The sequence below is a fragment of the Panthera leo genome, chromosome A1 (genome assembly GCF_018350215.1).
Source record: "Panthera leo isolate Ple1 chromosome A1, P.leo_Ple1_pat1.1, whole genome shotgun sequence".
In the NCBI taxonomy this organism is placed as follows: domain Eukaryota; kingdom Metazoa; phylum Chordata; class Mammalia; order Carnivora; family Felidae; genus Panthera; species Panthera leo.
The window spans coordinates 172,698,116-172,724,458 of record NC_056679.1 but is presented as its reverse complement, the minus strand read 5'-3'; the positions used below and the strand labels follow the sequence as shown (position 1 = coordinate 172,724,458).

Here is a 26,343-nt window from a genome sequence, read left to right as displayed (position 1 = left end):
TCAGTGTGGTGCCGGACACTGAGGTGACTCTCACTAGTGCTCACCTCTGTACCTTGGGTATGAGCAGGGTCCACGAAGCCCAAGGCTATGGATCCAGCACTGGGTCTCCTCCCCGTACCACTTCTTAGTAGAAGTGGTGATGTATGCTCACTGAAGACACACTGGGAGGGGCCATGAGTTGGGAGGGGCCATGCCTTGGTGAGCTGGAACAACATTGGGGTAACCTGCCTGCTCCAACTCTTGCCCGCTACATGTGTACTGTGCATTTCAGGATGTGGCCGGTGCCTGGACTTGTGTGTGCTTTCCGGGTTGAGCTGTATGTGTGTGTCAGCTGCTTGACTGAGCATCCTGTGTGCTCCGCCGATTGTGTACACCCGGTCTGCCTGCGTGCGCCCGTTCCGGACAGCCTGTTGCCAGGAGCGGTGCGGAGTGGCGCGTGCATTCCCTGTGCAGGGTGAACCCAGCGCCCCGCGTGTGAGTCTCCGCGCCTGAATCTCCGCGCGGCAGGTGGTTGCCAGGTCCTCCGCCTTCGGCTCCCGGGACAGCCTCCTCGCTGGCGAAAGGCTGGGGGTGGGGGCCCCCTGCCGGCTGCCGCGCGCGCGCGCACGCCGGGCTGGTACGCGCCGTGTACGCGCCCGTGCGCGCCCCGAGGCTCGAGCCCAGCGCTCGCAGCCGCCTTCGCTGCCACAGTCAGCTACCCGGGGCCGCCGTCGCCGCCTCCCCCAGGCCGGGGGCTCTGTCCGCGGGGCCGGCACCACTCGCCCCGAGCCAGGAGGACGAGCTCGAGGAGGATGTCTGGGCCCGTGAGTACCGCGGCGGCGGCGGCGGGCCGGGCGGGCCCGGAGCGCGGGCAGAAGATGGTCCCGGGCTGAGCCCCTCCCCGCGGGCAGCTCCGAGCTTTGGCCCCGGGTCGCGGCCTCGGACCCCCGCCCCGGCCAGCCCCTCCCCCAGCCTACTCCGGAGGGAGGAAGGGAGGGAGGGAGAGGGAGGGCGCCAGTGAGCGAGGGAGCCAAAGCCGGGCGCGAGCCGCCACCGGTTCGCTTGGAAACGGTTGCCACAGCAACGGGGTTGCGCTCCCAGGCAACGCGGCTGCGGGGCGGCGACGCCCCCTCCCGCCCCTCCCCCACCCCACGCGGGGCCGCAGCCCAGGGGCGCAGGGGGAGTGGGGGTGCAGGGACTCGCCCTCGAGCGGTGGGGGTAATAACTTCACCCGTCTGGGTGTGCCTGCCTCCACAGCTCCTCGAAGATGGGGGTGGGGGGGTGAGCGGCCCCGTGGGCACGAGCTAGCTCCCACGTGGCTGCAGTCGTCGCAGCAGGGCTCTTGGGGTGGCTGCAAATGTGGGGGCGGCCCAGCCCCTGGGCCTGCCGCGGGAGGAGGAGGCTTGATGGCTGCGTCCGTCCGGCGTCTGTGTTCCGACACCCCCACCACCACTACCACCACTCGCCAGCAAAATGGTCTGACCCGAGTTGGGTGCCACAGAGGCGATGTTCCTTACCAGGGGAGAAGAAAGAAGCTTACGTCCCTCCTCCTCATGGCCAGGGCATATGCCAAACCGCGGCTAGGGCCGGTGATGGGTTTCTGCTCCACGTTCCAAGCCACCATTCTCCAGGGAGTGGTGGGAGCAGAGTGGGTAGAAGCAGAGGAAAAGGACATTGCTGACCCAGGGAAGCTGAAGCTCAGGCCAAATGGGAGCGCCCCAGCCCATTGTCTGGATCACAAGTGTCCCTTTCTTGTCTGAGCACAAAGCCCAGACTGTGCTGGGTGGCATGCAGGTTGGCCAGCAGGCAGGCCAGCGCCACATGGAGATGCGCTGTCCTCCAGGGGAGCTCCTCTGGGAGGAGAATGGCCTCTGAGTCAGAGGAAATGACCTCTGGCTCCTCTCCCAACCTCCCCCAGCCGACAGCGGCAGGGTGCTGGGTAGAGAAATGGTCCTCCTGCCAGCTCTCCCAGACCTGACTCAGCAGATGCCAGCCTCCAATCACAGACCTTGGACTCAACAGCCCAGTGACCACAACCACCATTGGGTTTCCTTTCCCATCCAGGGAAGTGTCCTGGGGCACCAGAGGTGACTGTTACCCCAGGCATTTGAGGCCTTGGCCTAAGATGTCCTTAGACGGGTGGTGCCCGAACTCAGTCCTCAGTCTTGATGCTGCAGGCAAGAGTGCCCTTGGAATTATTCACAGGCTCCTTTCATTCTGTTCCTGCTGTGTGTTGAGTGTTCTGCATTCATTATCTCCTAATCTTTACAATTGTGCAGGTAAGTTTATGATCCCCATTTTAAAGATGAAGACTCCAAGGTTCAGGGAGGTAACGTGATCTCCCCAAGGTCACACAACCAATAAGTGGTGGAACTCAGTTTTCAGTGAAGGTTTCTCTCCTGGCACAGCAGCTCTCTGCCTGCCACACACCATCTATTGCGGAAAAGAACTGTAGGGCCTTCTAGAGGAGCATTCTTAACTTCCTTTCATATTCTTCCAGTGAGGAAATTCCCTATGTCTTTCAAGCCTTAGTACACTTTTCCTTCTTCCACCAAAATCAGCCAGATTCTTGCTCACCCAGATGTTCTATAGGACTGTGCTGCTGCTGGGCTGGCTCCCTTCCTCCATTTTCTCTCTCTGGGTGAAACTAAGGAGTGAGGGCTACCTCAGTTACCTGAGAACCCCCCAATGCCCTAATTCTTGGTTTTTGGGCTCTGTGGCCTGATCAGCTTGCAGCCCTAGCTGTGGTAGAATTCAGCAGAGATGGGCCCATCCATGTACTGCTGGCTACTGTGGGTGCTCATTTCTAGTTAAGCTGGTGGAAACCCTTGGGCCTCTAGGACCCAAGGAGCAATGGAATGAGTGAGGTGGGCCGGGGAGCTGCCCAGCTGCAGTCTATGTCACCATGTGAGAATGTGGACTTGGAATGACCAGATAATTTTTAAGATGAACCAAGAATCCAGACTTTTATGTAAAATCTCCTGGGTTTTAAATTTGGCAACTAATCAGGATATTTTTAAGAATTGATTGTGGGCCAACAAAACATGCCCATGAACTGTGTCCAGCCTGAGAGTCACGAGGCCATGACTTCTGTCCATGGTAAAGCGATGGTAGTTTCTGCTGGACCACTTCCAGGTTTGTGTAGATATAGTGCCATGGGCTGGTTTCCATATTTGAGCCTCTTGAGGCTGCGAAGTGTTGGCTTTTGGTTTGTCACATGCAGCTGTGTACACCAGTCTTGAAGTGTTTTCACTTCCTTCATCAGTTTTGCTCCACCGTTGGCAATCCTAGGCAGGTCTCATCATCCCTGTCTTACAGGCAAAGAAACTCCAGCTCAGACATGGGAACAGCTGGGATGGAGCCACACAGCCTAATCTGAACCCTAGCTCTCTCTTTAGTGCTCTGTGTGTTATGCCAGGCTGACTCTCTGAAGAGGGCATCTTCGTCTCCCCCCTCCCCCCCCACCCCAGCCCCTGAGGTGTGGCCAACTCCCTTGGAGGGAGAGATGGGAGTACAGTAGACACTGAGCCACGCAGGGCCCCTCTGCCCACAGCTGTCTGTGACCCCGGTCTGTTGTCCTGTTCACAGTTTCCAAGCCCTGGGTTCCTGGCCCAGTGCCAGGGTTGGGTCACAGAGGTGCTACCTGTAGCACCTCTAGTACCTGTAGTACCTTGGCCTAACTGGAAATGAGGCTCTGGTAAGCTCTACGCCTGGCCGACTATGGAGGCAATCCTCTCTCTGGCCTCAGTTTGTCTGTCTTGGTGTGGGAGGAGTGTAAAATTGTTACCAGTGCCTGCCTTCCTGCCAGGACAGTGGGCCTTGCAGTCACCTGGACTTCACGACCCCCTGGCTATGTGGGCCTGAGCTGGCCCAACTCCTTGTCTGTAGAATGGGGATGGCAGCAGCCACCTCCTGGGTGTGAGGTAATGAATGTGAAGAGGCCAGCAATGGGACTGGCATGTGCTGGATATGCAGGACAGGTTAGCCATCCTCACTCTACACACCACATTCTCCCACTGCTGTCCCCTGGTCTGAGTCTTTGTCCCTTCGCTTGACTGGTGGCTCTGAGTACCTTATGACCCAAAAACCCTGCCATCTGGGATTCCCTCTGTCCATTCCAGAGCCCCTCGCATATGCCTCCATTTTCTTTTATTCACATGGATGATGGGTCCTCATCTCACTTGTAAACCACCCTGCGAAGGTCGAGAGCTGGGTGATGGCTTCTCTCTCACTGACTTTTTGGCGAATGGCTGACATTTCCCAGGAGTGAATTGGATGCAGACCCAGCTCTTTTTTTTTAAGATTTTATTTATTTATTTATTTATTTATTTATTTATTTATTTATTTATTTGGTGGGGGGTGGGGCCAGAGGGAAAGGGAGAGAGAGGAGCTGGAGCAGGCTCCATGCCCAGTGTAGAGCCTGACATGGGGCTTGATCTCATGATGGTGAGGTCATGACCTCAACCAAAATCGGGGGTCAGACACTCAACCGACTGGTCATCCAGGTGCCCCTAGATCCATTCTTGAAGTGTTTCCTGTCCTGTGGCTATAAGACCAAACAGGGAACTAGGCATTTCCAGTCACTCCTACCAAGTGGTTTTGGAGCTGCTGTGTGCCAGTTACAAGACAGATGCAACCTCTGGAGTCGCACACAGGCAACCGCAGCACACTTTGACATCCCTGGATTTTTCCAACCCTGGGGAGTAAGGCCACCTAGAGCTCACTTGTCCAGCAAAGTGACAGTGAGGCCATGAAGCTGAGTAGTAAGTGTGGGGGCAAGAACTTCGGGGAAAGAAAGCACGACTTAGCAGTGCAGGATGGAAACACAGGCTGGTTGCAGAGGGAAGGGCACTGAGAGGTGAGGCTGAAGATGCCTTGGCAGGAGTTCATCCCAGAGGCCATGATCTAGGTCAGTTCTCCAAGTGTGCTCTCTGGACCACATCATCAGCATCTGCTGGGAATTTGTTAGAAATGCAAACTCTCGGGTCCAACCCCAGACCTACTGAAGCAAACACTGGGAGCAGAGCCCAGCACTCTGTTTTAACAAGCCCTCCCCATAGCTCTGACGCTGATTCAAGTTTAAGAGGCACGCATCTACACTGTCTTAAAGAGCTAGGCTGCTTCCTGAAGGGGTGGGAGTTGCCAGAGGATTCAGGCAGGAAAGGGCCTGGGGGAAACAACAATGTGGAAAGTGGGTAGGCTGAACAGGAGCATAGCATGGAAGTACAGAGGGCGGTGGCAAGCATGGTGACAGGGGCCCAGGTGAGAGATAATGGGGGCCTGGCGAAGGTAGTGGCAGGGGGACCAAAGGAAGTAGACAGATGAAGGCACAGTGCACTGAGGGTAAAAACAGGATTTAGTGGCTGGAGCAAATGGTGGGCCCTTTACTGAGATAAAAGATCTAGTAGATTTTAAGGGTCTAAGATTACTGGGGTTCTTCATGCAGAGGAGCAATGTGGTAGATGCCCACAGCAGTGCACCAGGCACTAGAATAAGAAATCTGTGTGACCTTGGGTATCATTTGATTTCTTTGAGCCAAGTGCTCTCATCTGTCAAATGGGAGGAATGCTAACCTAGTTTGTAGGATGACTGAGAATGATTTGTGACATCCAGCCCTCAGGCAGGGAGCACCTAAAGGACATGCACATCTCTGCATCTCCAGCTCTGAAGCTGCCATCATCAGCACTAATGTGTGTTGGGCATCTCCAAACCCTTTGCATGGACTAGCTCAGTTTTCACCATGATCACTGATGGGGAAACTGGCATTACAGAGGTTAAGAAATTCACCCCCTGGGGTCTTGTTTGTGTCCCCCTGCTGTACCCCAGTGAGCGTGTGGCCTAAGAAAACATACAAAACAATACACTCACAAACACTGTAAATAAATCAAGATGGAATCCTAAAAAAAAATGTTCAAATAACCTGCAAGAAGGTAAGAAAGGAGAAAGAAGAAACAAATCATAAAATGGCAGACTTAAGGGGGTAGGCACAACCCCTAGCACACAGCTGGAGTTGGATAAGTGCGGTATTTGCTCTGGAGAGTCTGGAGGGGATGGAGAGGGTGCGTGACTGTGAGTAAGAGGTGGCAGGCAGGATCTGCACTGAAGGGCTCCCCAGACACAGGCAGGAGCCTACACAGAAGTACGAAGGGGTAAAGGGACAGCTCTTTGAGGAAGATTGGAGAAGCCTGGTCTGTCAGGAAGAGCATCTGGAAAGGTCTCTTGACATTTATGTGTTGAGCACCTACTGTGGATTAGATGAAATGTACTAAGCAACTCCCTGTGGGCCAGACACAGGCCGGAGGGAGGCCTCTGGCAGGACCCATGCCCTCTGGGCCTGCCAGAGTACCACTGAGTGAAGTAGTAGCCTAAGAGGGAGTGTTTAGCATCAAACCCATGCCCACTCAAACTGGGCACTGGAACCAGCATGACAGAGAGCGGCCTAATCCATAAAATATGGCAGTGATTCCTGCCTCCTTGCTGAGGGGCCACATTGGCACCCAGAGAGTCTTGGTTGTGGCCTGCCTCTGTCCACCTTAATGCCCAGTCAGCTGAGCTGGGCCCCTCAGGGCAGAGTCTCTGTTCTTTGTTCCTTGTTAACCTTGGAGCTGCCATCCCATTTCTCTACTCTATAGCGTTTTCCTACTCTTGAGCTGAGGCATGGTGGCCAGAAGCCCCAGGGCTTTGGTGCGAAGGAACAGAAAGGTATGTTTTGGCTACAAGCTGGCCAGTCAGCTCAGTGTCCCCATGGCTGCCAAGTCTTCATGTGCCAAGTGCTCACATGCACTGGGCTCTTCATTTATGTCTCAGTGGTCTTGTAATGGAAAGTATTTTGACTGACTCTCGATTCAGACTCAGGCTAAATCCTTACTCCTCCCCTTATCAGCTGTGTGACCTGGGGCAAATCATTTCTCTGGCCCTGTTTCCTCATCTATCAAATGGGCCCCCACTGAGAAGGAGGTATTACATATCATGTGAGATTCCAAATGGAAAGGGCCTAGAACAAGGCCTGACATGCAGTAGACAGTCCTTGGCAGGTATTTCTATTTCTAATTCAGCTAAACTCCTTCACCTCCAGTCCCAGAAGTACCTTTTCTGATCTGGAGCTATTCCTGCTCTGCAGGCCAAGGGGCCCCCTAGTTAGTGCCAGCTTCCTCAGAGCATTCCTGAAAATTCCTGTGGGCTCAGGAAAAGGAGAACAACAGATTTAATTAACTCCCAGTGACTGGCAGCATCGTGTTTTTATCTGGGCTGCGTCGCCATGGCAGCCTCATGGCAGGGTTGTGGAGGGGGCGGGTGGAGCTATTGTTCTTGCCATTGTCTGTTCTGGAACACAGGCCCAGGAGAAAGGGACTGGCACGGGGACCAAGTGGCACATGGCATAAGGCAGCCAGAGAATCAGACAGGATCCATCTGGGAGAAGTGTGGGGTGGCCCATGGCCTGGCTTCCCCCCAGCTTGCTGCCAGAACAGTCTGAGACAGCTTGATGTGGACCTCCTGCTTGGAGCTCAGGCCCACCACGGCCCCCAGAGCTAAATGTGTGTGTGTGCCTTGGATATGTTGAGGATGGGGGGCTGTCCATGGGGCTCCTGGAAGAGGGGCCCACAAAGTAGCTCAAGCAGCAGCACTCTCCCACCCCTGGCTAGGGTTTTGTGGCCAGGCTTGGGTTCAAATTAAGGCACTGCCATCTGCCCTCTACACAGCTAATTGCCACCTCCCCATCCCCTCCGTCTGCAAAATAGGAATAACTGCAGTTACCCTAAAGGGTTATATGTGAAAACCCTGGGTATAAGGCATTCAAGAAGGGCACCCTTCTGTTCTGCGGGGGTGGTGAACAATCGCCTGCTACCCGTCACTCCACAGTCAGGGCTCCATCCTACATACCTCAGGATGCAAGGTTCCTCTCTAAACCCTGGCTGTAGAGAGGAAGAAGGAGGCAGAACTAGAGGCGCCCATGGGCCAGGTGATACACGTGCAAACGAGCTACTTTTCCTACCCTCTGCAGAAACGTAAAGGAATTGATAAGGCCTACTGGTGCTAGGAGGGTAGGGCCAATGAGGCTGCGAATTGGTAGGAGGCTGGGGAAACAGAGCTGGGATCTGACAGGCGGAGGCGCCTAGAGGAAAGGAAAAAAGGGAACAGCCCACGCCCGGACGTGCAGACAAAAGCAGGCCAGTGGCACGCAGTAACAGCCGGAACGACCCCTCCTGAGCCTCTTCTACAAGAGCGGCGACGACCAGGAGGCCCGCAGTGCGGACCTAGATGTTCCATGCTTTGCGCGGCCATGGGTAGGAGCGGGTACAAGGCCTAGAGCGGCGGATGCCTAGGGCTAAAGCTGGGCGTCGGTGGGCTGCTTGTGGGGCTATAGGAGGTGGGCCACCCTTTCCCCGCCGCAAAGCAACCGCGCAGAAACTCCTCTTCAGCGCCCTGAGGGTCTGTCCACGGGCCTCTGAAACCCTTTCCGAGCTGGGGTACCCCGTGGGGTAGCGAACCTCCCTTGAGTACAGAGGCTGAGACTGGCCTTCGCGCGCCCTCTGCTGGCCTGCCTGGAGTCCCCTCGGCTCAGCTGCGGCGGCGGCCGGGTCTCAGATCCGGGAAAGCCCTACCGGGGAAACCTCGAGGTATGACGTCATCCCCATGGTGACGTCACCGCCCCGGGGGGAGTGCTGGGGTTCCCGCAGAGGAGGCTTCCCCAGAACTGCGCAGGGCACGGGCGCAGGCAGGGAAGTCGTCGGGGCTGCAACGCGCCTTCACCTCGCCCTGTGTCTGTTCTACAGGTCCCGCGCGGCCCCGGGTGAGGCCCACCCGCGCTCCCACCGGCGCCATGGGAAGGAGCGGGCGCCGCTGCTCTTGCCCCCCGCCGGCGCGCGCACGACTTGAGCCCCGCCGCGAGCAGCCCCCGGCCGCAGGTCCCCGAGTGACGCTGGCGGCGCCTGGGAGCGTGGCGCGGGCCCGGGGCCACGTAGAGGAACCCAGTGTCCAGTGAAGCAGCCGAGGACCCGCCGCCCCGCCGCCGCCATGGTTATGTCCCAGGGCACCTACACGTTCCTCACGTGCTTCGCCGGTTTCTGGCTCATCTGGGGTCTCATCGTCCTACTCTGCTGCTTCTGCAGCTTCCTGCGCCGCCGCCTCAAACGGCGCCAGGAGGAACGACTACGTGAGCAGAACCTCCGCGCCCTCGAGCTGGAGCCCCTCGAGCTCGAGGGCAGCCTGGCCGGAAGCCCCCCAGGCCTAGCGCCGCCACCACCACCGCAGCGCGGCCGCCTCGAGGCGCCGGCGCACGCGCATCAGCACGTGCACGTCCACCCGCTGCTGCACCACGGGCCGGCGCAGCCACACGCACACCCGCACGCACACCACCACGCGCTTCCTCATCCGCCGCCCCCGCACCTCTCAGTGCCGCCGCGGCCTTGGAGTTATCCGCGTCAAGGTAAGCCCAGACCTCTGCCGTGGGCAACGAGGGCCACAGAGAGGTGGGCGGGATCACTACTAACAGGGAGCCTTCCATGGGACAGCCTCCCAGAGAATCTAGGAGGTAGCGGGCTGAGCCTGGGGTTGGCAGCTGGCCGGAGGCCAGGGACGGGTGGCCTCACCCTCGGAACATTTCCCACTCCGCAGCGGAATCGGACATGTCCAAGCCACCGTGCTATGAAGAGGCGGTGCTGATGGCCGAGCCGCCGCCGCCCTACAGTGAGGTGCTCACGGACACGCGCGGCCTCTACCGCAAGATCGTCACACCCTTTCTGAGCCGCCGCGACAGCTCGGAGAAACAGGAGCAGCCGCCGCCCAGCTACAAGCCGCTCTTCCTGGACCGGGGCTACACGTCAGCGCTGCACCTGCCCAGCGCTCCGCGGCCTGCGGCCCCCTGCCCTGCGCTCTGTCTGCAGGCGGACCGTGGCCGCCGGGTCTTCCCCAGCTGGACCGACTCGGAACTCAGCAGCCGCGAGCCGCTGGAGCACGGAGCTTGGCGCCTGCCGGTCTCCATCCCCTTGTTCGGGAGGACTACAGCCGTATAGAGGGGCGTCCGGCGTTCCGGGCCTCACCCGCGAACTCGTGGCCTGACTGCGGGGCTTTTTAAACGCTTCCCTTGGACTGCGGGGAGGGGTGGGGAGGGAGGGATTTCTTACCCCGTTTGTTACATTTTGAGGATAATAAAGGTGTGTGATCCGGTTTGGTACAAGCGGAGGGGGCACCCACTGCTTGCGCCCAAGGTTTTGGTAGCCAGGCGTGCCTGGGCCTTGGCGACCCAGAACCTGAACGCGTCTTCTGGCTAAAACCTGAGGTTGAGGAACTAAACTTCACAGGCTGATTCCCCTGGGAGCTCCAGACCCTACCTTCCCTGCCCGTGAGATCACGGTGAGGGTGCTCCCTGTGGCCTTGGAGGTGGGAAGAGTTGGGAATGGGGGTCAGGGGAGGCGGCACACCACAGATCCGCCCCTGGAGGCCCGGAGCAGCAGGCCTGAAGGGATCTGGATTTCTTTATTAACAGACATGAGCACGACCCGTTACAGAAGTTTGTGCTTTCCAAAAACAGTTACTGAACGTGAAAAAGGAACCCAAGCAAAGAGGGAGGAGTTAGGGAGGGGCCATTTAAGCCCCGGGCCCCACCGATAGCCCTAACCTGATCCGCGCCTAGGGCCTCCAGCTTGGGACCTGCCCAGCAGGAGGGGGGCAGGAAAGGGCCTGGAAGCTGAGGGGCCCCAGCTGGGCCTACTTCCTTTGGGCCAGGCGGGGAGGGGTCAAGAGAAGGGCGGGGAGGGGGTCCCAGGGAGCCAGAGCCCACGAGCCATTTATTGCCATGTTTTAAAATTCGTGCAAAATATCTGAAGCCCTGGACAGAGAATACAAAGTGATATTTTTCCAAGAAACATAAAACTAGGAAAAGAGGTGGGGCATTTTCCCACCAGAGCTCCCCCGACGCCAGGCTCCCACGAAGGGCGAGGCCTCCACCCCGTCCAGCTGAGTGAGCAGGGAGGACTAAGAGCTACAATCTGGTCCGGGCGGGGAGGGGGTAGAATTTGCAACAGCGTCTCAACTACCAACGGGAGGAAAACCAGTCAACTGTACAAGTCTCCTATCAACTTTAAAAAAAAGAGAAAAGCTGTAAAAGTCAGGCCCTGTGGGTGGGGAAGCGGCCAAGTCCCGGGCCAGGGCCGGAATCCGGAGTGGGTGCCAGGCGGAGCTGCTGCGAGTGCAGGCACGGCGGGCCGTCTGGCCAGAGGCCGGCACAGGTGGGCGGCCTTGGCGAGGGCAGCCTGAGGGCGGGCGCCACCGCTAATCACCGCCCTCGAAGCCCTCCTCCTCTTCTGGTACTGGGTCTGCATCCCAGCAGGTGATGTCGATTTCTATGGTGTTGGGAAAGGAGGGAAGATAAGGAGATGGCCCAGCACATCCATGGCTGTTTCCCCAAACCCCTGGGAGCTGTGGCTGTATCCACACTTGAACTCAACACCCCCAAGTGATTGTGTGTGTGTGTGTGTGTGTGTGTGTGTGTGCGCGCGCGCGCATGTTCACACTTGAACCCAGCACCCCTACCGGAACTCCTATCACCCACCCCAGCACTACCTGGAGGTTTGTTGTAGAACACAGGAGGCGGGGCCTTTGCGCACAGCTCTTCGGATTGAGCGAACTCCTCCTCCTGTGATTGACTGAAGTACCCCTCACTGGCCTGCGGGAGGAAAGCTCCAGGTCACTGGGCCCCACCCAGGAGGGCTAGGGCTGACCTACCAGGCCTGAGCGTTTCCCCAGCAACCAGTGATTCTATCAGTGGTTTCCAGGGAAACATATGTCTGCCTTGGGCACAAAAGCAGAGATGGCCCAAGGAGGGAGAATGAAATGGAGCCTCCCTCCAATAATATGGGTCTCAGAGAATGGAGGTACTGCCTGCTAGAAACCTGACACCACCCCTACCACCAGGCTGTCCCTGCCCCACCTGGGTCCCCTCCTTCTGGGTGGTCTCGCCATTGGTCAGCAGGTGGGGCTCTGGCTCTGGCTCCAGCTCTGGCTCCTGATCCAGCTCCTCTAGAGCAGAGGGCAGAGTTGGGACCTGGGAGGTGGCCAGAGGCTCCCCTTCTATTTCCTCTTCTGGATCACAGAAGGTAGCTGGCGGCTCAGGCAGCTCATCAAAATTGAGAAGGTTGGCACAGCCTTTGCCTGCCAGTGGCAGTGGCTCCTCAACCACCTCATCTAGCAGGGGTACCTCTGCCAGAGTGACCTCGGCACCTGAAGGTGGTGTAGGGACCCTAGGCTCAGCCTGGGATGTGGAGGCCTCTTCCCCATTGCCAGGCCATAGGTCAATGAGGCTGGCAGCGGCAGGGGAAATGGTGTTGGCAACAGCGGTATCGGCAGTGGCAGTGTCGGTTTCAATGGCATCAGCTACCGGGATGTCAGCTGTGGTGGTGTTGGCCATGGCAGGCTCCAGAGGGGCAGCCAGGACAGCCTGCTCTGGAGATGCCATGAACATCAAGTCCTCCGTGGGGCTGCCTTGCCCCTGGGGAGGTTCTGGTGCCTGTGGGGGCTCCTCCATGGGGCCTGCCCAGGCCTGAGGGGCTGTTGCTCTGGCCTCTTTGCTGGTCTCTTCACTATCCAGGCCAGGCTCGGGCTCCTGGGTCTCTGCAATAGCACAAATGCAGGAGAGAGATGTGGTCAGCTCCCTCAGGGAAAGAAGCAGGCCTGGGACAGCCACCCTACTGTACTCTGCCCACCCCCTGACTTCCAGGACAGAAGGCTTCTACTAAGAGCTCCATACAAGAGCACCTTCCAGAACACCCACTGGGCCCTGCTGCCCCTTTATCTCCTAGTGTCTTTAAACTGCTCGGCAGCCCTGGGAAGAAGGCCCCAACCGCATTCCAGTGAGAGATACTGAGATTCAGAGATAGCAGGTCTGACTGCAACACCAAGCTTCCTCCCTGCCATAGCTACTGGGAGGCCCAGTGATGGGTGGCCCAGATCCCTAAGGAGTTGTTACTATGGCCACGTGGGGTTCCCAGCCTGGGGACTGGGGAGAGGCCTGGTGCAGCTAGGGTGCAGCCCCTCATTCACCTTGAGGGGGTGGCGGAGGCAGTGGTGGAGGCTGCGAGGACGTGACCTCATCCAGAGCCCGCTCAATCTGTTCAGCGACAGGGGTAGAAGCCGTGCTGGAGTCAGATGGGCTCCGGGTGGGGATGGGGGTGGGTGCCATCCTCCGGTGGCTGTCCAGGTGGCTGCCTATGGAACAAACCCCCAGGCTGGTCAGTAAGGGCCAAGGGAGTCAGGTGGGACCAGGATTGTCCACCTTGGGGGCCTGGCCATCACCTCCTGTCTGGAGTCTGGGTAGGGGCTAGGAGCCCCCCAGCCCTTCAGGGGCCAGACCACAGCTCCAGACCCTAGAAGCCAGGTCCCTTGGGACAAGAGCCCCTTCAGGGCCAGGGGCAAGAGGCAGGTAATACCTGCTCTGGGGACAAACACCAGAGATCAGCGGTCAGGATGGGGGAGGGCAGGGGCACTGCTGGGAAGCGGGGCCCTCCTTACCCCACCCCACTGAGGCCTGGGGCTGCTACCTACATGGGAGGGAGGAAGAGAGGTTTGGGGTGCGGTGACAGGTGATATAGGGAAAGGGAGTCCGTGGAGGGGAGGAGGAGGAAGAGGAGGAGGAGGAAGGCCCACTGTCCGATGCCTTTATGAAAGGGCAGTACGGACGACCTGCCGAGAGAGACAGACAGAGAGAGACAGAGGACAAGAGAGGGTCAGTCTCCCCCCCACCCCCATGAGGCCTCACCCGCCCCCAGGGCTGGCCCTAGAAGTCCAAACTGCCTTCCGCTAGGGCACACAATCAGCCATACTGGGCCACAGCCTCAAACCATCAGATGATTCCCACCAGCACCAGACAAGCAGAGCAATGAGCTTGCCACACAAAGCCAGACTCAAAGCAGTACAGGGACAGCCTGCCCCACCCCTGGAACCCCAGCACAAGGCCAAGCACACAGCAGGGGCAAACACTCAGATCAGCAGACAGAGCAGGAGGGTGCTTTGTGGAGGGAGGTAGAAGCTGCACAGGGAGAATCCCAACGGTGAGCACTGGGTACAGGCTCCAGGCTGCTCAAACTCAGGGCCAGAGTAAGAGTCCACCGCACATGCACCCACAGCCCTTCAGGCAAGACCTAGTTCAACCCCAGGAGGGCCACTCCCCACACTCAAGGGCGGGGGGAGGGGGCGGGAGGGGGTGGTTTCAGCCCATGCCAGAGCTGCCCAGATGACCTCTAGCACTACCTGTTGCTCAGCCAAGGCCAACACCAACCCCCCCCCCCCCACCTGAGCCCCTCTCAGTCCTGCCACCTGGGAGCCAGTGGGTGAAAGCACACTTGATGAATGGATGGCCTTGCCTTCTCCAAAGGGGTCCTTGGGCAAGGAAGGCTTCCCTTCCAAGAGTCGCAGAGAGGCTCAGGCCCAAAACCTGAGGAGAGGGGGTCAGGTGGGGGGCGGGGTTAGACCTGGGACTACCTGGTCGGTGGTTGAAGGGTGAGGGTGCATCACAGCTGCCCGCAGAGGCCGACGCAACTCGTTCCTGCTGCTTGAAGAACTCCCGTGGGTTGTCAGGCCGCTGGGCAATAATGGCTGCTGCCTCCTAGGGGCACAAAGAAAGGGTGAGAGCCAGGCCCAGCTGAGGCAAGCCCTGCCCACCTCACTTTGTCCTGCTCCCCCAACTCTCACCTCTACCTCCGATTCTGACTTCTTCATCTGAGTCTCTTCTTCCTCATCCCGCTGGTCACCCTGAAACCAAAAAGACAGTGTCCTGGTCATCCCACTCTCCCAGGAGCTCTTGGCCTTCTTACAGGCCTCATGTTTTCTCCACAACCTGGCAGGAAGCAGCTTGGGGGCAGCACCTCTGCTCCCTTCACTACCCAGTCACATAGTCCCTTTTTCTACAAGGCCCTCAGGCACCTCATCTCCAGCTCAGACAGGCCCTGGATACCCAGCTCAGGGACTCCTGCACCATCACCCCGAGATCCAACAGGCATCCAGGGTCATTCAGGAGTGCTCCCTGCTTTGTAGCTAACTTTTCCTGGACCTCCTACCTCAGTACCTAGCCAACCACACCCCCATCACTGATGCCCGGATCTTGGCATTATGACAGAAGGCTTCTCATTAGTCCCATATCCTTGCTCTCTTCCCATAAAAAGATTTTTTCCAAAATCCAAATCAGACCATGATTTCTCCTAGCTTAACATCCCTTGGGGAGCTTCTCATGAGCCGGAGTGAGTACTAGCTGAGTATGGCCCACAGACGGCTTTTGTTTTGCCAGTATGATGTTTTTATTATTTTTTTTAATTTTTATTCATTTATTTTGAGAGAGAGAAAGTGCATGTATACACATGGAGTAGAGGCAGAGAGGGAGGGAGAGAGAGAATCCCAAGGAGGCTCCACTCTCAGTGTAGAGCCCGATATGGGGCTCCATCCACGACCTGAGCTAAAGTTAGAGGAGTCGGACACTTAACCGAGTCACCCAGGCACCCCCAGTATGATGTTTTTAAAACATTAGTTGCTACCACTTAAAAATCAGGAGTATCACACCGAAATCAGGATCTCTAGTTTCTCCTGAAATGCCAGAAGCCCTGGCAACAATGGCCCGTGTGCTCTTGGCCAGAGCTGTACTGCTGGAACCCTCACCCCAGCTTGCTGCAGACCATCCCCTACTGCACTTCACTAGCTACCTGCACTGGACAGTTTTGAGGCCGCAACCCCAGGAGTAAAGGCAGATGGGGCTCCTTGTTTATCCTACATTCCCTTTCGCTTGCCTGATCTAGCCCGTCACCTCTCTCACACCCTCCTCCCGCCGTGACTCACCCACACTACCTGTAAAATGAAACACAAAGTCCTCAGCACAATGTAGTCACAGTTCCTGGAACACGCACACCATTTCCCACCTCCGTGCCTTCACACGGGAGATCAATCCCTCTTGCCCCAAATGCCCAACTCCCACCCAGGTTCAACTCTTCCTGCTTTCAGCCTCAGCTTGGCACTGCCTCCTGAACAAAAGGACCCTCGCCCATTCAGGTCATTTTTGGGTCTCCATGAGGTGTTCCAGGCATACACCACAGATGACACTATATCATAATTTCCTTTTTCTGGGATCATCACCCCTGCCCCCTGTGGGTGACACAGGCTGAGAAGTCAGATGTGTGTGTGAGCGGCCAGCACATGGTTCAGTTGGCACACATTTACACAACTGAACTCACTACATCAAAGATTTTTAATCAATGCTGCTCCTGCTACTATTGTGGCAAATGGGGTAGGTTGGGGGAGGGGACTGATGCAGAGAGAATAAGCTGCAGGTAAGGTGGTGAAGTTACAGAGCTTCTTTGTTTTGAGCATATAATCTAAAATTTAAATTTTCCCCTCAGGATACATTAAGAAAATGGCCCTCCAAAGTACCCCTCAAGATGGATGTCACTCCAACCACAGCTTTGTGTCTTCCAGAATGAAACCTAAAGTCCTCCTCTGACCTACCTTTCTCTATTTCCATTCAAATTTCCCTTGCTCCTCAGCTCACTCGGCTCCAGGCAGGGTCCTTGCCTTCCTATAAATTACATGCCACCAGCCTTTGATGATGTTCCAGCACTGGCTAGTGTAACCTCACTAGAGTCCTTTGCCAGATTCAAAAAAAGGACTAGAGGCAAGCTCATCACAAAAGCCTTAACTACCAACAACGTGCAAAACACTGAAACAAATTAGGGCTCTGGGTAGGAAAGTGAGATCAATACACTAATCATAGGGTCAAAAGCACTGCTGTGCCTGAGCAGCTTCAGATACATGGGGAGCTCCCTGGCAGCCCAGGCAAAAACAGAACTCAGTATAAGGAATGCAATTCTTAACAGAGGACAGAAAGCAGAACAGCTTAAGCAAGGAGAAAGCATTTTATGGTCCTAAATTCCAAACTTCACACACGGGACTGTCTTTAAAGTCCTGCAGTTGTAGGGTCACCACACTGACCTGCTAGAGCATCCACTGTCACTGTCACATGAGCCACACTTGAAGGGCCAGACGAGACTCTAATGTAATGGTAATGGTGTTAAGACTTCTAAGACTTTGACTAAAATGCTGACAACTGGTGAAGATGAGTGATCAGGGGATTCACTCTACTACTGTTTCTACTTCTGAGTGCGTGTGTGTGAAATTTTCTGTCAAAATCAACTTTTTCAAAATGACCTTGCTCTGAATGGGTAAACAAAATGTGGTGTATACATACAATGGAGTATTATCAGCTTTAAAAAGGAAGACATTCTGGGACGCCTGGGTGGCTCAGTCGGTTGGGCGGCCGACTTCGGCTCAGGTCATGATCTCGCGGTCTGTGAGTTCGAGCCCCGCGTCAGGCTCTGTGCTGACTGCTCAAAGCCTGGAGCCTGTTTCAGATTCTGTGTCTCCCTCTCTCTGACCCTCCCCCGTTCATGCTCTGTCTCTCCCTGTCTCAAAAATAAATAAAACGTTAAAAAAAAATAAAAAATAAAAAAAAAATAAAAAAATAAAAAGGAAGACATTCTGACACATGGATGAACCTTGAAAACACTGCGAAGTGAAATAACCTAGTCACAAAAGGAAAAAATATTACATGATTCCATTCAAATGAGGTACTTCAGAGGCGTCAAATTCATACAAAGTAGAAAGGCAGTTGCCTGAGGTCTGGGGAAACAGAGAATGGGGAGTTTAATGTTTAATGCAGACAGAGTTTCAGTATGGGAAGATGAAATTTTTGAGGATAAATAGTGATGACAGTTGTACAATACGAACATATTGGCAATCTTAATGCCACTAAGCTGTACGCTTAAAAAATGGTTAAGATGGCACATTTTATGTTACATACACTTCGGCACAATTCAAAGTAAGTGGATTCGTCGATTAATTTTGAAAAAAATCTTGCCCACCTTGTTCTCCACTGTTTCGAACACCTGGCACATGGCAGGTGACAAACGTTTGCTGAATGAACGATTGCAGGTGGAGCTTACTAACCACACATCATCTCCGCCCCGAGGGGCTACTGTGATTAGAGTGAACTATGACAGCCACTTCATGCCAGGGCCTCTGCAGGGCTGACCGGTCTCCTCCCTCCCAGCCTCCTGTGAGTATGACCCTGTGTCCCCGCAGCACAAATGGCCATCATAGTCCCAATCCAGATGAGTACTACCCACCTCCCATCCTGAACTATACCATGTTCAGCCCTGAACGACTTTAGCTATTGCTGAAATACAAAATTCAATTCAAAGCATGAAGACTCAACTCCACTATGATTTTCAAAGGGTCAGGTCCCACGGCCCATCACAATGTTTGGATGTCAGACGGCACCCTCGGAACAGGGGCTACTCTAAAGGAGATACTACAGATGCTCAGAGCACTGGCCCGGGCTCATTCATGTGGCTCTGCAGCACAACTGTGGTGGGGACCACGCCGCCGGACCCCAAAGTGCAGGAAGTGTGCCCAATCCACCCCAAGCCTCTTAGGCTCCACTGGGAGGGGTAGAGGGAGGCTGGTCAGTGAAGGTCATGGTAGATTTTCTCTTCTATTCTATAAAAGAAGCTTCTTCCAAGGAGATTTCTTTCCACAGCCAAGGAACAGAGGCCCACATGATCAGGTGGCAGGCCTGACACACTGTGATACTCCATGTCCATGCAAAGGTACCCTGAACACCTGGAACTGTCCCCAAGCCACGGATATCCCCCCGCCCCCCGCGAAGCCCAGGAACACAAGGACCATTCTCACTTCCCCTCACTAGGAGACTGGAAGCCCTGGCTAAAAACTTACAAAGATAGACTGCTCTTTCAACCGCCGCTTGGCCTCCTCAGCTTCTAACGTCTGCTGTTTCCTCCTGGAACGATAAGCCAGCATGCACACCTGAGGGTGGGTCCACCGAAGGCCTGGAGCATGTGGCCCGGGGTGGGGCAGGGCCGACCTGTGCTCCTCTATCTGCTGTTCCCGCTCTCGGTAGCGCCGTTCCCGCTCCTCCTGCTCCTGCCGCTCCTGCTCCATCCGCTCTTGCTCAAACCGGAGTCTCTCATCCAGAGCCTTCTTCCGCTCTTCCTCCTTCCTCAGCTCTTCCTCCTTCTGCAACCCCCCATGCCAAGGCAGTGCAGGCCCTGAGCTGGGGCCCGCCTCTGCCCCTCCAGCCCATCCCCAACCCAGGATTGGGTAGGTACCAGTTCTGGGATTTATGCCCTATAGGCATAAAGCCAAAAGGGCTCCCTCTTTCAGCTGGGGTAGCAAACAAGATGGAACACATTGTTTAAGGGAGGGACCTGGGGATAGAAGCCAGAGCTATGCCTTGGGGTAGGGTCAGGGAGGGGCAGCTCGGCCTGAAAGCTGGGGCCAAGGTCCACACCTTGGCTTGCTCCCAGAACTGCTCGCGGTTAATCCGCTTCATTTCCACAGCTGCATCAGTTTTCTGATAGGTAGTGCCCTGCAAAGTCAAATGGCTTGGCATGAGTGGGGAGAATGGGCTGAGTGCTCCGGGAGCTGCCATACACAAAGGGTGAGGACCGAGAGAGGTGGGGCAGGTGCAGCCCTGGCAGGGCCAGCCTGCCCCAGGCACACTGACCACCGGCTCGGCGTTCTCATCCTCACGTAGCCGCAGTCGGTGCAGCACGGGGCTGGAGAGCCGCGCTAGCCCATTGGAGAGTCGCTGCCCGATGGCACCCGCATCTATGTCTTCCACGCTGCTGGCGTTCACAATCACGTCGACACCCTGCAGCAAGAAGTCGTGTTCAGGCAGCATGGCTCTGTCCCATCACTACCACCAGCCAGTGCAGAGACCCTGCTCCCACAAGCCCCACCCCCACTCGCACCTGGAAGAATTCAGCCACCTTAGCCACGTGGCTGGCACAAGCGCATTTGCGGGCATCAGGCACATCTTCACCAACCTGCAAAGTACCCAGGGAAGAGGAGGTCGGGAAAGGACAAGAGGGGGCAGCAGCCTGAGGCCCCGGGCTCTCTTTCCAGGGGGCTAGTGGGGCGCTCTCTGGTGGTGTCAGTGGGTGAAGTGGGGCCTTTACTCCCTTCCCAGCCCATAGCTGCATACCCAGTTGATGAGCACATATTTTGGCAGAGCAGCCTGGGAGTCCTTGACGCTGCAGAAGCCGTACATCACCTTCTGGTTCTCAAAGTGGCCGGAGAGCTCCTGCAAACCCCCATCTGGGGGAATCAGGAGGGTATCAGGACTCTCCATCTCCTTAACCCTTACCCTGCAAAGGGCCTGGAGCCCGAAGGAAAGACTCCTCTCGTAGGCTCTGCAGGCACACCCAGAGATCTGGAGGCCCCGCAGTTCCGTGCTGGTGTGAGACAGGGCCAGCAGGCAGGAGCGAGCTTTGTCTCTGAAACCCCTGGGGCCTGACTTAGGGTAGGACTGAGGAAGTGTCTGTTCTTCACACATCCCTTGTCTCACTGTTCGCACACCATCTCTTACACCGTGCTAGTGCCCGCTGAGGTAAAATTTAAAACCCCTGGGTTCCGGAGAAAGTGGAAGTGATCCGGGCCATACCTGCCAGGCCCCTTCTCTCCTAGCTGAGTGACTTTGGGCAGTCACTCTCCCTTTCTGAGGCTCACTCTTCTTATAATCAAATAGCAAGCAAGGCTCCCTCCCTCCCCACCCTGGGGATCTTAGGGATGGCTGGAGGAAGGACACAGGCAGACAAGTGTGGGTCGACTGGCTGCAAGCAAGGAGATGGCTTGCAGCCAGGCGGGTGGGGAAGAAAACAACCAGAGGAGGGGGTGGAGAGGAAGGCAAAGGAATGGCTGGAATTCTTACCTCCTGATGCTGCAAGCTTGAGGTCATCTGAGCCATCCTCATATGTGTACAGAGCCCTGGGGAAAGGGAGGGGCGGCTCAGAGTACTGTCAGGGCCCAGGCTGCCAATTTTGGGTGGGGATGGCTCTGGGGAGGAGGAGGAACACAGAGGGGGCAGGCCAAGAGTAGGGATTCTGGCCCAGCACTGCCATGTCATCACGACAGCAGGGCTAGGCACCAATTCTGGCTGAAGCCCAGTGGGAGGCAGCCTGGGACCTGGGACAGGGAGGCCTGGGTCAGCCGGGGAGTAGGCAATGGGGCAGAAACCGCTGCCTGGTCGCTGGCTTTGAGGGAGCCTATGTGTCCCATGCTCAGAGCCTGGGCCCTGGCAGCCTACAACCCAGTGAGCGGGTGTGAGATGGGAGATTCCAAGGCGACGGTTCCTTGGTTACCGTTCCCTGGCTACCATGATCCTCATCCCCCATTGGCTGTCGCCAGGAACCTACCTGGCGTGTTCTTCAGTACCCACGGCCCCTCCTCCCATGGCAAGGGAGGGGAAGGAGAGAGAACCTGGTGCTCTCTTCGATGGGCATCCCTGGGTAACCATGGCAACCTGGCAATTGGCACATGACTGGCCCACCCTACCCACATTCTCCTGAACACAAAGGACCCTGGGGACATGACTTTGGCCTCAATCTTGGCCTCTCAGAAATGGGGATGAGGTCAACGTGGCCACTCTTGTCACTCTTGCCCAGACTCAGACCCCTGGCATGTTCTCCTGGACTTCCAGCCCCTAGGCCTCTGCCAGAGCTGAGGCCCTGGCCTCCTGGGAGTGCGGGCCTTTCCTTCTGTCTTAGCTTCACCAGAAAGCTGACTGTAGCAGCCTTCCTCCTTCCCCCTCCTTAGCTTTTTCTGCCCTGGCTTTTTCTCCCCAAGCAGCAGTGGCACAGCATCCATTTCGCGCAAGGGAAGGCAGAGACGTTTCCTGAGAACCCACTGGAGCGAGGAAGAAGAGCCTTGTCCCGGAGGCTCAGGAGGTCTCAAGCTCCTTCTCCACGCTTTCCTTTCTCTACTCCCAGAGCAAGTGGAGGAGGCTAGGAGCTAGAAGAAGGGGAGGCAAGGTGATGGAGAAGAGAAAGGGAGGGGGAAACAGAAAGAAAGGAGGAAGAAAGAGAAAAGAAAGGAAGTGAAGAGATGAAGAGAAAACGAAAGACAGAGGGAGCGAGGGAAGAAAGGGGGAGGGAGAGCGGGAAGAGGAAGGAGGGGGAGAGAAGGAGGGGGAGAGAAGGAGGGGGAGGGAGGGAGGGAGGGAGGGAGGGAGGGAGGGAGGAAGGAAGGAGGAGGGCCCAGGGAAGGAAGGAGGGCCTGGCCCAGTCTCAAGGGGTCAGCACAAGTCAAGATCCCTAGCCCCCTGCTTCTTGGGATCCCTCCCTCCAGAAAGGGACACAGGTGGGCTGTGGGGCTGGGAGCTCCTGGTCCAACTGTTGCCTGGGCCCCAACCCTGGCAGCTGCTTCTCAGCACAGCTGTCCCACCACCTGTCTGGCTACCCTAACCCACCACTGGGAACAAAGGGCCCTCAGAGAAGCAGGGAGAGTCTGTCTGTCTCCATTCTGCAGACCAGAAATGGAGGCAGAACTCAAAGACCCTGGGCTGCCAGACACTGCTCTAGATATCACATCTCCCTGGGACAACTTGTCAGCCTCTCTGGGGGCCCTTGCTCCCCCAAAGAACACCTGCCTGTCAAGGACCCCTTCCGTCCCAACCCTTGCCTACCCACCTCTGGCCATCTTTTCCTGCTATGGCCACAGCCCTTGCCTGGCAGAAACCATGCCTAAGTTGCAGGTCTTCAACCCTGAGCTCCGCCCCACCTGTCTTTCCAGCCAGACATCCATATCCACACCAAACACTTGGGGTGTGCTGGATGGCTCCCTTATCCCAAACACAATTCTGGATATTTCCCACCCTGGAGCCTCTGCATATGTGGTTCCCTCCACAGGAAGGCCAGACTTAGTTCTCTACCCCACTGCCCACCCTTGGCTGAAATCCTTCAGGGCCCCCAGTGCCAGCTCCCAAGAAAGCCCTGCCCTAAGCTGCACCTTCCCAGAGCACTTACCACACCCTAGCAGGGACAGCAGGAGGCATCTGAACCCATCCTAGCTTTCACTAGACCTGAGCTCCTCCAACACATCAGAGGCAGCCTGGGCCTGCATGGGTGGGAGCTGTTACAAGGTATCAGGAAGGGAGGCCCAGGAATCTACCTGTCTTACCAGCTCCAACCCCTGAAGACAGACAATGCCCTAGCTGTAAGCTTTGTGAAGCTGAGCATTTGATTTGGTCAATCCACACTTATCACTCCCTGGGTTCCAAGACCAGCATAGGGCAGCAACAGTAGGTACCTGTGATACTGACACAAACTCTGAGAAACCACCTCGGCCAGAGACACTGGACTAGGGTGGGGTGGGGACTGGAGTGTAGCCACTCCAGGGAGATCCTGAGTTCAGCTGAGGTGGGGGACCAAAGGCAGGTGGACTCTTCAGGACAATCCCACTCTCAGGATGTTGCAGCTGGAAGGGCCTTGGGGGTCCCAGATATGGTGGAGTCCTGTCGCCTCTTCATCTTTTCAAAAAGTCCAGAGGGGAGCAGACATTTTGTGTGTGGTCACACAGTGAGTAGTGTCACACCCAGGACAACACTTGCTCTTCCCACTACATAACCTGACTTCCTGGGCCCAGTGCCAGGGCAGTGGTCCATTTCAGAGGCTCTGCCACCTAGGAGTGAGCTCCCCCATCCCCTTCCCTCCCACTCAGAGGCAAGGTAAGTGAAGGCAGTGCCAAGCCCCTTGACCAAGACAGCAATTGTACCCAAGATGCCCTCCTCTGGCCTCCTAGTGCAGGGTCTGCCCATGAGTCTTGAGACCCCACTGTACCCCTGGCTCTGTATTGGGCTTTGGAGGAATTCATGGCCCACTCTGCAGGATATGATTCTCACACTCTTTTTACAAAATGCTATCTGGGCCCTTGGGAGTGAGCAAATGTGTGCATGTGCGAGGGTGCGTGTCTGCGCGTCTGCGTGTGTGTGTGTGTGTGTGTGTGTCCCACACACAACCCAGATGGGGGGGGTGACGCATGCCAGTGATGAATAACTTGCTTTGGCCACATGGATGCTGCTGGGCGTTGGGAGCCCAGGCCTCTGCTAAGCAGGATGTGGGCCAGCAGTGGTTGTGTGGCCCTGTACTAGGCCGCCAGAGCCCAATTTCTGGGAGGTTAGGGGGGAAATGGGATGATGGCAGACACTAACCACCAGACCGGAGGGTGAGGGGGACGTCTTAGGGTGGGCTGTGCCTCTCTGCAGACAGGGCCCATATCCCAAGGCTAACTCCTCCACCAGGCCAAGCCGGCCACTTGCCCTGAACTCCTCCCATGATCTCAGCCCCCTTGGGGCAGGGCTGGGACAATAGGTGGGCCGCCTGCCCACTTAGCCTGTGCTGGCCTCTCCTGTGACTGACCTGCAGGACATGAGAGCTTGTCTCCCGCGTCCATCCCTCCAGGCCTGGCTGCCAGCCAGTGCTGCAGTACCATGGCATGGGCACCTGGCCATCTTGCCCCTCCTCCAGCCCTCAGGTCAGTGTCCCTACCCAACTGCCCTCCTAAAGTGAGGGTGAAGCCAGCCCAGGTGAGGTCCCTCACACCTATCCTCTCTCTGTGCCTCAGTTTCCTGCCTGTCAGGAGAAGAACAGGCCTAGAGAACGGAATGGGTACCTGTCCCAGGAGAGAGTATTTTGGGGCAAGATGATTCCTGAATGGGGCAGTTTGCTTTCCTGCCACCCAGGGGACTCCAGAGGGAGAGCAGGTGGCCCATCCCCTCATACAGCTCAGGGGAAGACAACAGCTGGGGAAGCGGGAGAGGGTAGTTCAGCTTTCCCCCACCAGGGAGCTGAGAGTCCCTGGCCACTGGGCCATGAGGCTTAGGGGCTCAGTGGATCTACTCGCCCTCTCATCCCTCTTTGGGGGTTCCCTCCACACTTGTGCGCCTGAGGGCTTCCTCCCAGGAACCCCTCATGCAGTTCAGTCCCCGTTGCATCTCCCAGCCCTGATGCCTAGTCCCCACAATCCCCTCCGGGTCGGGTCGGAGAGAAGAGGACTCATCTCTGCCTCCTCCACGACCCCTGAGGGGAACAGGAGTCACTGGGTGATTGCTATGTGGCAAAGAACGTCTTTCCATCACACCCCAACTCCGAGAGGCCCCCCGGTGGGCGGGGCGCCCCGGCCCCCAGCCCGCCCTGCTCCTCCCCCGCCCTAGCTTTCCTTTGTGCTGTGGCCGGGCCGGGCTGGGCAAGGCAGGCTGCGCTGGCTCCACTAGCTCGGTCCCCGCCTCGTCCCCGCCCGGTCCTCGCCCGCTCGAAGGTGGCGAAGGTGCCCTTGGCCGCCCCGTGCACACCTGTCCCCCGGGCCCGGGGCGGAAGGGCAGAGGGCGGGGGATGGGCTACCGCAAGGCCATGCGGCCCCGGACCACACATCTGGGACCCTGCTTCTCCCTGACCTGCGTCGGGCCACCGTTCCCACCGCGAGACTGGGGCCGCCTGTGGGAGCTCGGGCCCGGCAGTGCCCCGCCTGGCCCGGCCCGGCCCCTCCCCCGGCACGCACAAAGGCAGCCCCTCCCTGGCCCTCCCGGGCCGCTGCACCATTTCGGGGTCTCCCCCTCCCTTCCCGGCTGCAGGGCGGCGGAGCCGGGTGGAAACAAAGGCGCGGCGGCGGCGGCGCGGGGACAAAGGGGCCGGGGGGGCGGGGGCGGGGGGCTCACCAGTCGGCCGCGCTCTCCTCCCGAATCACCTCCTCGTACGCCGCCAGCAGCTCCAGGCGGTGGCCGCTGAAGCTGACGCCAGCCATGCTGCTGGCCGGACCGAGACCGAACGGACAGACGCACAGACGGACGGACGGCCAGAGGAGCAGGGAAGGAAAGAAGGAGTCGCCGCCGCTGCCGCCTCGGAGCCTCTGCAGCGTTGCGAGCCGAGCGAGCCAGCGGCCGGGGGGAGGGGAGCCGGCCGGCGGGGGGCGGGGGGCGCAGGCTCCGCCCGGCTCGCTCCCTCCGCGCGCTCGGTCCTAGCGCCGCCCTGGCCCGGCGCAGGGGGAGGCCCGCCCCCCCTTCCCGGCCTGCCCCGGGGCGCCCCCACGCCCCTCACCCACAGCCCTTGCACTCTTCGCCCGGGAGCGGGTCTGCCCTTCAGCTCTCTAGGCGCGTCCCACCCACGTCCTAAAACCTCGCCTACGGTGTTCCCAACGTAGGCGCTCACCCACTTCTCCAGCCCTTTACCCAGCCGAGACCCTACCTCACCACACTTACCGTATGCAACCACTACCCAGGCCCAGCTTCACCCCTCTTCTTTCCAGCTCCTTGTCCCAGTTCCAAACCCACTTCATTCCATTCGGGCCCAGCCCCACTCAGCCCCACTCCGTGCTTCATTTCTCTTCGTCCCAGCCTCACCGTCATCCCAAACCAGTTTAAACCCATTTCTGTCCCAACCCCCTAACCCAACCCAATTGGACCAGCCACCCTGGCCCATCTGCAGCTCATCCCCACCTCCGAAGGGCCCATTCCTAGTCCATCCCCATCACTATCCACTG

The 26,343-nt window shown here is 57.5% G+C and overlaps 2 protein-coding genes across 6 annotated transcripts; one reads left to right on the top strand and one right to left on the bottom strand.

Annotated features, from left to right (window-relative positions):
• Positions 1–319: 319 nt before the first annotated feature.
• On the top strand, positions 320–10,153 carry PRR7 (proline rich 7, synaptic). 2 transcript variants are annotated; one of them, XM_042945569.1, is made up of 3 exons: positions 320–803; positions 8,754–9,406; positions 9,595–10,153. In XM_042945569.1, exons 2-3 carry the CDS (start codon positions 8,995–8,997, stop codon positions 9,990–9,992), a joined length of 810 nt encoding a protein of 269 aa, XP_042801503.1. In that variant the 5' UTR covers positions 320–803; positions 8,754–8,994; the 3' UTR covers positions 9,993–10,153. The 2 variants fall into 2 exon arrangements, with proteins under 2 accessions (XP_042801503.1, XP_042801512.1); XM_042945578.1 differs by lacking the exon at positions 320–803 and adding an exon at positions 1,247–2,258.
• Positions 10,154–10,243: 90 nt separating this feature from the next.
• Positions 10,244–26,083, bottom strand: DBN1 (drebrin 1). Of its 4 annotated transcripts, none has more exons than XM_042945540.1 (15): positions 25,523–25,737; positions 20,744–20,799; positions 20,018–20,130; positions 19,785–19,859; positions 19,538–19,684; positions 19,322–19,399; positions 18,896–19,047; positions 18,748–18,811; positions 14,665–14,724; positions 14,455–14,578; positions 13,519–13,656; positions 13,018–13,182; positions 11,909–12,588; positions 11,542–11,644; positions 10,244–11,321 (listed from the first exon to the last, which is right to left on the bottom strand). In XM_042945540.1, exons 1-15 carry the CDS (start codon positions 25,606–25,608, stop codon positions 11,251–11,253), a joined length of 2,112 nt encoding a protein of 703 aa, XP_042801474.1. In that variant the 5' UTR covers positions 25,609–25,737; the 3' UTR covers positions 10,244–11,250. The 4 variants fall into 4 exon arrangements, with proteins under 4 accessions (XP_042801474.1, XP_042801449.1, XP_042801467.1 ...); XM_042945515.1 differs by lacking the exon at positions 13,519–13,656 and adding an exon at positions 26,063–26,083 and having other exon boundaries at positions 10,411–11,321; positions 25,523–25,609; XM_042945533.1 differs by lacking the exons at positions 13,519–13,656; positions 25,523–25,737 and adding an exon at positions 25,262–25,294 and having other exon boundaries at positions 10,412–11,321.
• Positions 26,084–26,343: the final 260 nt, after the last annotated feature.